The sequence below is a fragment of the Antedon bifida genome, chromosome 2, assembly GCF_963402885.1.
Source record: "Antedon bifida chromosome 2, ecAntBifi1.1, whole genome shotgun sequence".
NCBI lineage: Eukaryota > Metazoa > Echinodermata > Crinoidea > Comatulida > Antedonidae > Antedon > Antedon bifida.
This window is the reverse complement of record NC_136227.1, coordinates 478,547-493,528: the sequence shown is the minus strand read 5'-3', so window position 1 is coordinate 493,528 and position 14,982 is coordinate 478,547. Positions and strand designations below refer to the sequence as shown.

The following is a 14,982-nucleotide window of genomic DNA, read 5'->3' as shown; positions in this document are numbered from 1 at the left end:
GCTTCCATTTTTAACATACTACACGTGACCAAAACAACAACAAAAATACAATCAAATTATATTTCCAATCGATTTACATTTAACAAATAATGCACACAAGCACACATGAAATTGATTATATACTTCAGCACTTCTCTAACGTCAATACTGATGTAGTGCGTACGAATCTAACAGTTGTTGCGCCCGCGTGGACATTATGTTCATGTCTCATCGAGTAATTTTGTATATACGTCATCAAAATGATTGAGTGCGTACAAATCGAAGTGTATGATGTTACCGCCGCCCGCGTGCATACTATGTCATCGTGTATTTTTCTAACAAACGTCATCAAAATTGTTGTGCGCGCGCGTGTTGTCGGAAGTGTATAGTGTTTGCGTGTTGATATCATTTCTATGATGGGTAGGGCCTAAACACGTAATTAATGTGGTCGTGTTTCCGTAACGTGTTTTACACATAATTTCCTTCATGATCGAACCAGAGGGTAAACGGTACATTCGCGTTACTACGTACAGGAATACAGTAATTAATCATCTCAACCCGCATTTCAATGATGAACTAATTCTTATATATATATTTTTTAATACCACCTAACCAAATCAGTTTCGAGAAGGAAAAAACAATATCGTTATTATTATTATATCTACTAAAAAATATACTTCGTTTCGTTTCGTCACACACTGGACTGGACGGAAGTCACACGAGTAAACAGCGCTCTCACTTGAATCCGTCGAGTAGGAGCTTGTAATGAATATGCGTCGTCGAATCATTTGAGCAGAAGTTCTTGATAACCAAGTTGGATAGACTGGTGTGTGATATCTAATGTGTACAATACCAGTGCTGTATGGTTTTATTAAGGGAATTATAAATGGGATTTAATTTTGGATTTACTTAATATACTTACTGATTTCAACGCACAGGAATTTGTGTGGACGTTTCATTGAAGTTTGTTTGGACGTTCTATTGTTCTTCAAATTTGAATTCCTGCTGTGAAATTGGTAAGCATGTACTTTGTATGTGTTGTGATACAGTAACGTTTCTTGTCAATACCCTGTTCAGTGGCGAGGAGGGTAGGAGTGTTGGTACCGGTTGGGGGAGTTGTGGGAGGGCTAAACTTGACATAAAGAGTTGTATCGACATTTAGAAGGCTTCACCTTACGTGTAGGCGTATATATAAAATATTTGTTTTGGTATCAAAACATTAAAAAAATATTTTATAAATTTGTGCAGACTTGTGTTGATTCACAGGAAATAAATAACTTAGTTCAATACATGGTTTTATATGGAAGTAATTTCTTGAGTCTTACATTGGTTCCCAGACGTTCGTCTGATATGGAAATTACTATGCTCATCGGACATCGCGTATAGTTCATTTAATACCGGTTTAATTGACTGGGAACCTTACCACCTTTGTACTAATAACTACGTTGGTAGCATTATCATTTCTGATCTGATAGGCCTTATTTATATGTTCAATTAATTAAAGAAGCACGAATATGAAATGGAATTAGCCGAGCTTGCTGGTTATGTAAACAGTACACACTTAATTCCCGCTTGCATCTAAGCATGATCTAAGTCTGGTATTGTAATCACGTTCGTATTGCAATAAAGAAACAGAAACTTGATGTTTGGCACAATAAAAGCATGGTTTCACATGTTGCGTTTAATACTTCCTTGAAGTATGAATACAAAACATTTCGTACTTTTATTTTTTGGCCTACATTAAGTAAATAAATAATAAATGAATGACCCTGCACTTAAGTCGGTTCAGCACTTTTTTAAGTCCAGGGTCATGACCTTTTGGATTATTTGTAACAACTATGTTTATATATCTGTTAATAATGAGCAAATCCATGCGGATAGAAATGCTTCATTCGATCATTCTGCTTCCGCGTAACATATCGTGTTCCCGAGACTTCCGTGAGTTCGTTCGATGGAGGAGACGACGTCCAATTTTTAGACTTAATTTATTAAGAACTTATGAAAGGTAAGAAACTTAACCCATATCTGGCAGGCATTCTACTTATACCTAAAGGATTATGTGACTTAATTGTTTAATACGCTTTGCAATTATTGAAAGTAGCAGTAATTGAACTTTCGCTCCGAAATTAGTATTATCAGTGTGGCACGGTTGTGTTATTGTGCTGTTCAGTGTAGCTGTGGATATGTTTGTTCAGCTTATTGAACGTTAAAATGCAAACTCTTATTTTGGAATCAAGTATTTCTGATTCTTAAATCTTAAATCATATTTCTGGAAATAGTAAAACACAAAACGCGTCAACTTGAGTGTTGTATTTTTTAACCTAATTTTCATAATCGCGCGTACATCTATCTAAACTGGTGTAGACCTACGTGTATTTATTTTTAGCATAATTATCGAATTAGTGTAGTTGGGTCTTCCGTAAACTGGCGATTACAACATTAATTTAAAAGGGAAATCATTTAAATGCTAACTCATGGCTGTCTTGTTTCCCTAGACATTTTCTCAGTTATAGGGGTAAGATCAACATGGCGTACGTGCAAATAAAAACCGTCCGTATTAGTGGTATCATATTAATAAATATCACGTATACGTTGTGCTGTTGCCTTCACCCTACATAAACTGCCATTAATCTTTATAGCCTGATATTTGAGTGCTACCTCAGATTAATGACAATTTGTACGTCCTAACGACGTACGCGTGTGTGTACTGGCGTACCACCTGGACGCAACGCAAGGACGTAAGCGCAACGTAAGTGATTTAACCAATCACAAGCAATGGATTATTCGAACAGTGGCTTGTCATTGGTCAACTGGCTTGCGTTGCGCGTACGTCGTTGAGTCGCTAGTGGGGACCACGCTTAACAACGTACGCGTACATGTACTGGCGTACCACTTGGACGGACGCAGCAGAGTGACGTAGGCACAGTCAACACAAGTTAGTAACTGTTGTGACTGATGCATTCTATGATTTTGTATATATTACTAGCAGTCTACTTTGTTATATATTTTATTTGTGCTCATTTCTGTAAATATTTATGTGATAAAAAGAAAATAAACTTTAATTTTATGTTACTCTATTTTCGGTCATGTACAGACAGCGAATGCATCAACACGATTACAGTAATAAAATGTAATAAATCAGTCCACACGCTAATCTTGATTCAGGATATCAAAAGTGACTGATACTCCTGTTCACACTGGAGTAGTTTGTGATGTCTGCGTTGAGCGTACTGCTCTTGGCGCGTCTATGATCGAGTGTGAACCATCCACAGTGATTTATTCGTCCCGTGTAATGCTTTAGTATTGTCTTTACCACTAATAATATATACTGACGTTCATTTCCAATCCCTTCGTGTAGTATTGTGTCTGATGCGTTTGGCATTTGCTATAAATAATTGTTACATCTCATAAATCATATTAAATCTCATTATGACAAACAGTAAGGAAATGGAAAAACAAGAGCCTCTGGGCTTTAATATCATTGAGAGAGAGAACATATATCTTTGCCTCTCTACTAGTACTACATTAGATAAGAGGTAGGCATAGATAAGAAGTAAAGACTCTCACTCATTACCACTGTCATTATTGCACCAACCAAGGAACTTAAAACAAGTCCCTCTTGGCTTTAGTATCATTGAGAGATATACATACATCTTTGCCTCTACTAATACTACATTAGATAAGAGGTAGGCATAGAAGAAGTAAAGACTCTCACTCATTACCACTGTCATTATTGCACCAACCAAGGAACTTAAAACAAGTCCCTCTTGGCTTTAGTATCATTGAGAGATATACATACATCTTTGCCTCTCTACTAGTACTACATTAGATAAAAGGGAGGCCTAGAAGAAGTAAAGCTTCTCACTTATTACCACTGGTGTCCTTATTGCACCAACCAGGGAACTTAAAACCTCTTGGCTTTAATATTGTTGAGATCTTTCTTTACTACATTAAGAAATGTAAAAAGAGATAACTTCTTCCCCGTGTCGCCCTTCTGTACAGAACAGAGTAAAGAAATGAAACATTCGGAGCATCTGCAAAGCAGGATTATGTTTCTTTGATGAGTGTAAATTAGTTTAGTTCGTTGATCATTTCATTGAAGTATAAATATTGTTGCCATTTTCCATGAAAACTGTAACCGACTAATGATATGCGCAGAATTAAGCCAATGGCGAGTTGGGCTCTGTCATGAATTCACTTAAATTGAAATGCAATCGGGGTGATACTATTAATTATGCATTGTTCAGTTGATTAATGGTAATTTTAATTACGCTACATTGCTAAAAGGGATATATATATATTAGTAATTACTGTCCGGCCACTTATGACGTCACTGAGTATACTCCTGTGCAATGAGACGTTGGTCATGGTCATTACAAAAGTTTATTTTATTTTCAATATAGAGGGCGCCTTTCAAAAGATGTGGAGTTAACAACATCATGAGATAAAATTATTAAATTCAAAGGAAGCTGCATGCGTATTTGGAGCGATAAGTAGCACTGTAAATGTCATGATATTTTGTTGAGTACCTAAGTGTAGTGATTATGTTAAATGACGTAAATATGTTCAATAAGTCATCTTCGTTTCTTATTGGTTTCTCCTGACGGTGTATTTTATAATGCTACTGCACACATAAACAGCTTAGGCCTATATTCTTGTCTTTTAAATATGCGATTTTAACATGGATGGAACTTTGAACAATTATTTTAAATAAAGTTTATCATTATAAGTTTGAGTTTGGTTCTATTTCATACTCTTAATGTATGGTTGTTGATTTCCAATTACGTTGATAATAATCGCATAACCGATAAATAATATCCCATTTGAGAATTGGCGCTGTTTTATATTAAACTGCATCATCGGCTGCTGTCGTTACGCTGATCATATGACATGAATATCCGTTTATTAATGCACGCTCGTCTGATTAAAAGTTTAATGCCGCGTTTAATTACGCGCACTGTTAATTACGCGCACTGTTACTTTGATAGTTGTTCGTTGCTGATTAATTTATTGTATCATTTAATTTCAGTATTGATTGAGTAATCAACGTACGGGTATTAATCACAATTAAGTATTCCATAAGTTTAAATATATTATTGATGGAAAACCTGTCTAATTTAAACCCATTAAAACTTAAGAGATTGACCTACTTAAGCAGGTCAGTGTCGTAAAGTATCCTCTTAAAGCTTGTGTGTTTTAAACAATACACTCTCCTAAAGAACATTTGTTGCTTACGGCCTATACTTTTGCCACTAAGATATACAGTACTGAACTGCATGTTTGAATACGTTCCATTACCAAGTGTTCCGCGAGTAGTACACGCATGTTACACGCGACGCGTATGCGAGTATACCATTAGTCCTCATAAAGAGAGACCACGATGTACCCAACATATATTATTGTTCCTGTTTTCTTTCACATGAAAGTGTCCGTTTATTTTTGTATATAGGGGAAGGGGATGAGGGTGGGGGTGTCTACATCCAAAAGGAGGGGTTCTACTGTAGGCTTAATGTGTTTTTATGTTATACCTCCTGACGCTGGAGATTTAGGTTTAGTTTTTAATGGTATCTATGGTAATTATAGTAAAGCTTTCCATTGGTGGTAATCTCATTATATTATATTGTAATTATTATGTCGTAACTTTATACACAGTGGGCCTCCTTGCTATCACTTATTAGTCACTTTCTAATAATGTTGTTTTACCTTTTACCGATGTCCTATATTGCAGGTGATTTTAGCGTTAACTAAGCGTATCACAAAATCAAAAACGTTTACGACTTCGATTCGCTGCCATCGTTATATCCACACTAAGCTCTCACAACTAAATCATAATAATATGCTATTATTTAATGTCAATTTTTCATTAACAATGCTGTTAGTAAGATTGCATGAAGATTTTGCAGCAGAGTTCGGTAATCTTCAAACAGATTAGCTTTTAACTTCGCGTGATGTCATAAGTTCGTCATTTCATCAGGATTGATTTAATCATTATATTGAGAATTAGATCAACAAGATCATTAAATCATTTATTATTCAAGCAAACATCATGTAAATGTCTTTCGATTTATAAGCGGTTGCTTTGGCTTCTTACAAATACAACGGCACGATGTCTTCCAATCCAATTAAAAATCAAGTTTAGCTCTTTTCACAAACATTTCCGAGTATTATTTTGTCGGTCCAGACCCATTCACACATAAGTTGACGGTTTGTTGTCTGTGTGAAAGGGTCCTCTATATCTTTATTATATACCTATAGTGTCTGTTACAAATACATAATATTAATAGTGAGGAAATATGGGCGAAAATAAAGTCCTCTGTGCCTTTAGTATATACCTATCGTGTTTTTTACAAATATACATAGTGAGGGAATATGAGCTGTGTCTTTAGTATAGTATATACCTATCGTGTCTTTTACATACAGGAAGTATGAGAGAAAATAAGGTCACCAAACTAGATTCGAACTCGGAATCGCGCGTTCTTGCTGCTGTATGCCATCGAATCTGTTAACAAGTTGAAACCGCCTAATTAATGTGAGTTTATATTGGCCTAGTTTTAATTGAGACTGATAAAAATGAACATGAAACTGGAAATCCCCTGACCTTAATCTCAAGAAACAGACTTAATTTGCAAGATAAAATATTATTAAATCATGATGATGTAGAAAAAAATATTTTCCCTTCGTGATTAAATCTAGAACATTATGGGGAAAAAAGAAGTTTTCTATGTTACATTGACGATGTCACCGACTGTTCGTTCTGAATGTTGAAATGCGTGACGCTGACTACACTAGCCTTGCATATCCTGGCAACCTATATTTTGTCCCACTTGTGGATCAGAATATTGCAAGCAATCAAATTCACACGCCAGTGGCATCGTTAACACCCTAATGTCATTATCGATCTTCACTCTTCTCTCTTCGGAATTCATGTAATGAAACTATACCTCCCACAAATAGAAATGAATTTCTATATTAATATTGATGCCGTGTCAACTCGCTCCACAATGTTCACTGAATTTCTTACGGTTATTTTAAATATCACGAGCGTTCAATTCTTGTTACAATTGTCAAATTTATAGTTTTAATTAATTTAATTAATTTGTATGAATCTAATTTAAATACGCTAACTTTACCATAGATGTATTGTATGCCATAGGCACCAAATTTTAAATGGAATCAATTTGTGTCGAGTTACATTGATGTCTTAGGTCTGGTCTAATCAATCATGTTTTGATGTAACACATTTATAGCGAATTTACGTATCAACAGACACGTATGCGATAAGCACATTACTTCCAATAACAAGATTCAAGTTTGCACACTGTATATCAGTCGTTGCTATTTTGGCGCGTTTGACGCAAAACCGTGGCAACACGTTTGCGACAACGCGTCGGTGTAAATTACGCAGTACAATTTACGTCAGAGTAGGTAAAAAAATCTGACCATTATTTTAGATTGTAGCCTTCTTGCTCCATGTGTGTTACCGGGCCTTCGGCTTGGTTTTCGGCATAAAATGTGTATACTGCGTCAGTGCTTACTGTAATTATAGAAACGAGATTCCAGACACGTTTAAGTGGCTCTAAGGGTACCTGCTTAATAGCGCGTTATATATGTCAACAGCAAAAATGACGTCACGTCATATTTAGTGAAAGTTTTCAATAGCAATGACCTATATAATGTTTAACGGCTAGCAAGACGTATTAATGTGATAAGTTATGCGATGGGTATACCTATTTTGTCGTCGTACAGTACGGGTTTAATACTACAACTTGTTTTCGTCTTGAATTTGCCATTAAAGCTAATCTACTCAGACGAGAAGACAAAAAAACAAGCACAATTGAAATTAAATAATTCGCATTACTACAGTAGCAAAACAAGTCCTAAGTATTATTATCTATTACGTAATTGCGGGTACACCCACATGCGCACTGGTTGCAAATCGTGCAAATTAGCTAATTTAAACTTAATCAACAAAGAATATGAAGAACTAATATTATTCGTCAAAACTACACGTCATAGTAGACGTCACATTGTTGGAGTTTTTTGGGTTATTTTGCATTTATAACCTTTCAATCCAAACAAGATGACGTACGTAGAAGAATTTGACCAATCACAAGCGTTGCGTCCTATTGAGAATCAAACTTTAACATTAACCAATCTTTCTATTATTTGTTTATATTTATTTCCTTACGCAACAGGCTCGTGGTGATGTAAGGATGCAAAGAGGGCGAACCCTCTGTCGTCATTGTCTCACTTGTCCTTCTCGCCCTTTATGTCATTATTATTTAAAAATGTAATTAATTTACCTTTTTGCTACCCATACCTATTAATTATGAGGCGCAGTCCCCGCCAATTTAGTACGATTTATTGTGAAACAATTATCAATGATGTATTTATATACAACATCTAAATAATAATTAACTTTTTAATTATCTTTTCAGATAATTGCAGGTATCACATGCTAAGACAGGAAAAAATACGTCCGAAAGCAAATCCCAAATACTTGGTAATAAGTTGGGTGTTAGAGGTGAACGAGGGACAAGGACTTAGTACAAGGACACCATTTACGACGTCGGAAGTCCACACCTTTATAAATACACGTGATTGGTCAGTTTCCTCTGGTCAACAGTGAATCGTGCGTACCTTAAAGTTGTACTATTGAAAACCTTGTAACTATTTTCCTATAAATGAACACTGTTCAATATGTGTAGTACTGTTATTCGTTGAACCACGTCGTAGATGTTATAAAGGACTTGCATTTGTTAAGACCTATGGAATTAGAATGTCGTCAGAGGCACCAGGCATTGGTACGTGGTCTTACACCGTCAACATGGCCTTTGAAATACCAATAGCAGTAGCCGCTATATTGGGGAATTTACTTGTAATGTTTGCAGTGTACAAAAATCGACATTTACGATCCGTCACAAATTCGTTCATCGTATCGTTAGCCGTCGCCGATTTTCTTGTAGGTTTGGTTGGTATACCATTTGCTTTGATTACAAACGCTAATGTTTCCATGGATAGATATCTCTGTTTATTTTTAAATTCGTTTATTGTTGTGTTGACACAGATCTCCATTTTTAGCCTTCTTGCAATTGCTGTGGACCGTTATTTTGCTGTGGTTTCTCCGTTAAAATATCGACGCATTGCCAATACTAAACGCGCGTTGTGCGTGATCGCTGTGACGTGGGTCGCTGCGTTTGCTGTTGGTCTCGTCCCCGTCATGGGCTGGCACTTGGAACCAGACGACAATTCGTGTAACTTTGTCACCATTATTGATATGAAATACATGGTGTATTTTAACTTTTTTGGATTTGTCCTACCACCATTAATAATTATGCTGTTCATATATATCAAAATATTCAACGTTGTTCGTCAACAAATTAAACAAATTTCGAAAACTGTCGTTGCCGCAAATGACGATGAAATGGCTCGTCATCTATCAATGTTAACTGTGAAAGAAGGAAAAGCAGCCAGGGCATTAGCTATTGTTATCATTTTATTCGCAATCTGTTGGTTACCCGTTCACTTTTTAAACACAATAAGTCTGTTTTGTAAAAATCTTCACATCCCTTACGTTCTGCTGTTAATGGCTATAATCTTGTCGCACGCTAATTCCGCCATGAACCCGTTAATATACGCGTATAGTAACCGAGAATTCAGGAGAACATTTAAGAAGATAATAGCGTCGTGTGCTGTGTGTAAATATTTGAAGTCAAAAGGTTGGACGTTGGGCTTGACGACTAGTATGGAATTTACGGAGGCTAGCGTAACGGCATTACCGGTTAGAAATAACGTTCTTAACCGAACTACACTTCTAATTCCTACTACGCCAATGATAACACAAAAACAAAACTCGTCACCAAATGGAATTCGTGCAATAGAAAATCAGACACTTGTCTCTATGGTTTGAAAATAAAAGAACAACATTAAGATAGTATCAGCACGAAATGTAACGAGAGGTTCTGAAGACACAGAATAGAGTTATAATGACGTAGAAAAGCACCGTGGCCACGCGCGCGTGGACGCGTGCAAACACATTTCTTATTATGACGTAAATGAAGACACGAGTTAGCCTACGCAAGTGTACTACTACGATATACATACGCGCGCGTACATACAACGCGTGCAATGGGCGTTACACCGTGAAGTCATCGTCTAACCTTAAATCACTGTACACAAAAGAAACGGAAATGCATTGCACGTTATCGGAAGATATGCTTAGAATATTATGTCCGATTACGCTGAACTCTACTGTCCGATTACGCTGAACTCTACTGTCGTCATTCTCAGATGGACAAGTGATTTCCATGATAGTTTCCGTGATTGAGCCAATTGACAGAAACTTCATCTTTTACAAAATAATGTGGAATACTAACAAGACAAGGACAGTGACAAAACTATTAAGAAATAAATAGGCATATTTATTTCATATTTCCAATATTATATTATTACGTGGATCCTGGTTTCTTTTGAACCTTGACCTGTGACCTGCGTTGACGTTTCTTAGAAAACAAATGTGGGAATTAAATAGTTTATATTGCCTGTTATAATATAATAATTAATAGGACATATGATGAAATAATTATGTGTGATGAAATAATAGCAAATGTATAGTCTTCTTTCATCACCAACCTTCCTTAATGTTCTTACTAAACTATCCCACTAAAAGAAGCACTAAGTGCCAATGTTGATTTACAAAGAGACTAAATTGAAAGTGTTTTATTTTTACAGAGGAGTATGTAGAGGCTTTCCATTAACAGTGTTGCGCTAATATGAATGTTGTTTATGTAATGTTGTAAGGAGTAGCAATCAAATGAGGCTGTTGATAAATGATGGGTGACGAATGGTGGATTGAAAGAGGCTGATGAGACTGGTGGTGGTACATATTGTGCCGATGATAGAAAGAGGGTTGATGAAAAGGTCTGCTACATTTTGTAACGAAAGCAGTCAGATGGGACTTTGCCATAGATATAAGAAAACCGACTTTATATTATCTCTGTGGACTTTGCATGGTTTGACGAGAATGGAGAGTCTAGAAGGCCAGAGTGAGAGGTATTTGTTATACGAGAAATTGTATGAGAATGAGGAGAAGTTGGATGAGACGTTTAGTATTAGGTTATGACAATAGAGAAATTGTTGTTACAAACTTAACGACGACGACGGATACGTTAATATATACAATACAGTAGCGGATTAGCTTATAATTGGTAAGATCTTAATTAAAGGATCATATTAAATATCAAAGAACTTAGTAACAAACATATTTTGTTACCTAAATGTACAGAAACACCGACATATTTAAAGGGTAATTAATTACTGAATATATTTCATAAATGGTTCAATGTTTGTTAAGAAGCAGACTGCCGTCATTTAGACGTGAGCAGAATTATATCTATACTCACAATTACTCGTATATAGGCTACAACCAATGTGGATGATTTTTATTATTATTATGTCCATCAAAAAGGTGCTTTTTTTAATTTTGTTTGTTCGTTTTTTTTTACAATCGGTATGTGCATGTACAAAAGCTCAGGGTAATATGCTTCTTGCCAAGTGACGTGTTTCTATTGGGTTACGGTTGGGAAAGATGAGATTGGATAATGTGGTGGTGTGAGAAATTATTATAAATGGGTTGGTGCATATGGTAGATTATTAACGTTAGTTTTTAAATAAAAAAAACGCCACCTCAGACCACTGTTTAGTCTAGGTTCTAGAGTTTTGACATAATATTAGTAAAAAGGTAAATACTGACTTGGGGCAAGTATAATCACTGTTAATAGAATGCATCAGTATGGTGTACGAGTGTGGTTGGTGTAAACGTTTCTGATGTGAAACTGAAATGTACTCGTTATGGTGTATAAGTACGTACTAAAACAATCATTAACAGGCGCGTTTCCCTTTGATCTTTCTGAATATAAATTCTAAGTTGTTGAAATGTGATAGGCCTACTAACTCCGAACCAACGTGATGATACCACCTCTAGCCCACTACAACTTACGCCAGGTATAAACTAAGCACAGGGGTACTGTGATGGATAAATTAAAAAATATTCATCAATATCAATTTAACAATAATCGATTTTAACTTTATACTGTAATTTCTCTGTAAATACATTCTAGTCTTTCCAGTGTATGTTAGACGTCGAACCAGACGTCGTTCTGTATTATGTGCAATATATATGTTGAAGGCTGAGCAAGAAAATATGACTAATTATGTAAAATATATCCGTTGATTTATATTTATTGAGTACCATTCTCAACACCATCACTAAATATTGTATATAATATATTATATAAAAATTGGCAAATCTCGGCACTTTTTCCGCTTTGTATAATAGCACATATTTTATATAGTATATATTTATATAGTGACCCTTTAATTTAAAAAAATACCCTCTAATGATAATTTCAAAAAATGGTCATTAGCACAGGGATTTTGCGAAATTTTTTCGAAATACAGGGATTTTTTCCAAAAATGACTAAATTTCGACCCTTACCGATATTATCGCATAAAAATGGAATTTAAAAACCCGATATTTTGGCCATTTTTTGAAAAAATCGCTGTGTTATAGTACAGGATTTTTTTAAAAAATGGCAAAATTTCGACCTTTTTATTTTTCGACAAAACTGGTTTCTATGTCACTATAAGATGATGATAACGCAATATATGTTCATAATTAGCAATATTATCGCATATTTAAAAACCCGATATTTTGGCCATTTTTCGAAAAAATCCCTGTGCTATAGTACAGGATTTTTTCAAAAAATGGCAAAATTTCGACCCTTTTCTTTTTCGACAAAACTGGTTTCTATGGCACTATAAGATGATGATAACCGCAATATATGTTCATATATAGCAATATTATCGCATAAAAATGGAATTTTAAAAACCCAGTATTTTGGCCATTTTTCGAAAAAATCCCCGTGCTATAGTACAGGATTTTTTCAAAAAATGGCCAAATTTCGACCTTTTTCTTTTTCGACAAAACTGGTTTCTATGGCACTATAAGATGATGATAACGCAATATATGTTCATAATTAGCGATATTATCGCATAAAAATGGAATTTTAAAAACTCGATATTTTGGCCATTTTTCAAAAAAATCCCTGTGTTATAGTACAGGATTTTTTCAAAAAAAAGGCAAAATTTCGACCCTTTTATTTTTCGACAAAACTGGTTTCTATGGCATTATAAGATGATGATAACGCAATATATGTTCATAATTATCAATATTATCGCATAAAAATGGAATTTTAAAAACCCGATATTTTGGCCATTTTTCGAAAAAATCCCTGTGCTATAGTACAGGATTTTTTCAAAAAATGGCAAAATTTCGACCCTTTTATTTTTCGACAAAACTGGTTTCTATGGCACTATAAGATGATGATAACGCAATATATGTTCATATATAGCAATATTATCGCATAAAAATGGAATTTTAAAAACCCGATATTTTGGCCATATTTTCGAAAAAATCCCTGTGCTATAGTACAGGATTTATTCAAAAAATGGCAAAATGTCGACCCTTTTATTTTTCGACAAAACTGGTTTCTATGGCACTATAAGATGATGATAATGCAATATATGTTCATATATAGCAATATTATCGCATAAAAATGGAATTTTAAAAACCCGATATTTTGGCCATTTTTCGAAAAAATCCCTGTGCTATAGTACAGTAAAACTGGTTTCTATGGCATTATAAGATGATGATAACGCAATATATGTTCATATATAGCAATATTATCGCATAAAAATGGAATTTTAAAAACCCAATATTTTGGCCATTTTTCAAAAAAATCCCTGTGCTATAGTACAGAATTTTTTCAAAAAATGGCCAAATTTCGACCCTCTTATTTTTCGAAAAAAATGGTTTCTATGGCACTATTAGATGATGATAACGCAATATATGTTCATAATTAGCAATATTATCGCATAAAAATGGAATTTTAAAAACCCTATATATTTGGCCATTTTTCGAAAAAATCCCTGTGCTATAGTACAGTAAAACTGGTTTCTATGGCATTATTAGATGATGATAACGCAATATATGTTCATATATAGAAATATTATCGCATAAAAATTGAATTTTAAAAACCCAATATTTTGGCCAATTTTTGAAAAAATCCCTGTGCTATAATAGTACAGGATTTTTTTCAAAAAATGGCAAAATTTCGACCTTTTTCTTTTTTGACAAAACTGGTTTCTATGGCACTATAAGATGATGATAACGCAATATATGTTCATAATTAGCAATATTATCGCATATTTAAAAACCCTATATTTTGGCCTCCCTGTGCTATAGTACAGGATTTTTTTTTAAAATGGCCAAATTTCGACCCTTTTATTTTTCGACAAAACTGGTTTCTATGGCACTATAAGATGATGATAACGCAATATATGTTCATAATTATTAATATTATCGCATAAAAATGGAATTTTAAAAACCCGATATTTTGGCCATTTTTCGAAAAAATCCCTGTGCTATAGTACAGGATTTTTTCAAAAAATGGCAAAATTTCGACCCTTTTATTTTTCGACAAAACTGGTTTCTATGGCACTATAAGATGATGATAACGCAATATATGTTCATATATAGCAATATTATCGCATAAAAATGGAATTTTAAAAACCCGATATTTTGGCCATTTTTCGAAAAAATTCCTGTGCTATAGTACAGGATTTTTTCAAAAAATGGCCAAATTTCGACCTTTTTCTTTTTCGACAAAACTGGTGTCTATGGCATTATAAGATGATGATAACGCAATATATGTTCATATATAGCAATATTATCGCATAAAAATGGAATTTTAAAAACCCGATATTTTGGTCATTTTTCGAAAAAAATCCCTTGAATAGTACAGGATTTTTTCAAAAAGTGGCCAAATTTCGACCTTTTTCTTTTTCGACAAAACTGGTTTCTATGGCACTATAAGATGATGATAACGCAATATATGTTCATATATAGCAATATTATCGCAAAAAAATGGAATTACGAAATTC

The 14,982-nt window shown here is 34.5% G+C and overlaps 1 protein-coding gene across 1 annotated transcript; it reads left to right on the top strand.

Annotated features, from left to right (window-relative positions):
- Positions 1-796: 796 nt before the first annotated feature.
- Positions 797-12,285, top strand: LOC144835222 (adenosine receptor A2b-like). Its single transcript, XM_078690273.1, has 2 exons — positions 797-995; positions 8,418-12,285. The coding sequence occupies exon 2, from the start codon at positions 8,759-8,761 to the stop codon at positions 9,887-9,889; it is 1,131 nt and encodes a 376-aa protein (XP_078546399.1). The 5' UTR covers positions 797-995; positions 8,418-8,758; the 3' UTR covers positions 9,890-12,285.
- Positions 12,286-14,982: the final 2,697 nt, after the last annotated feature.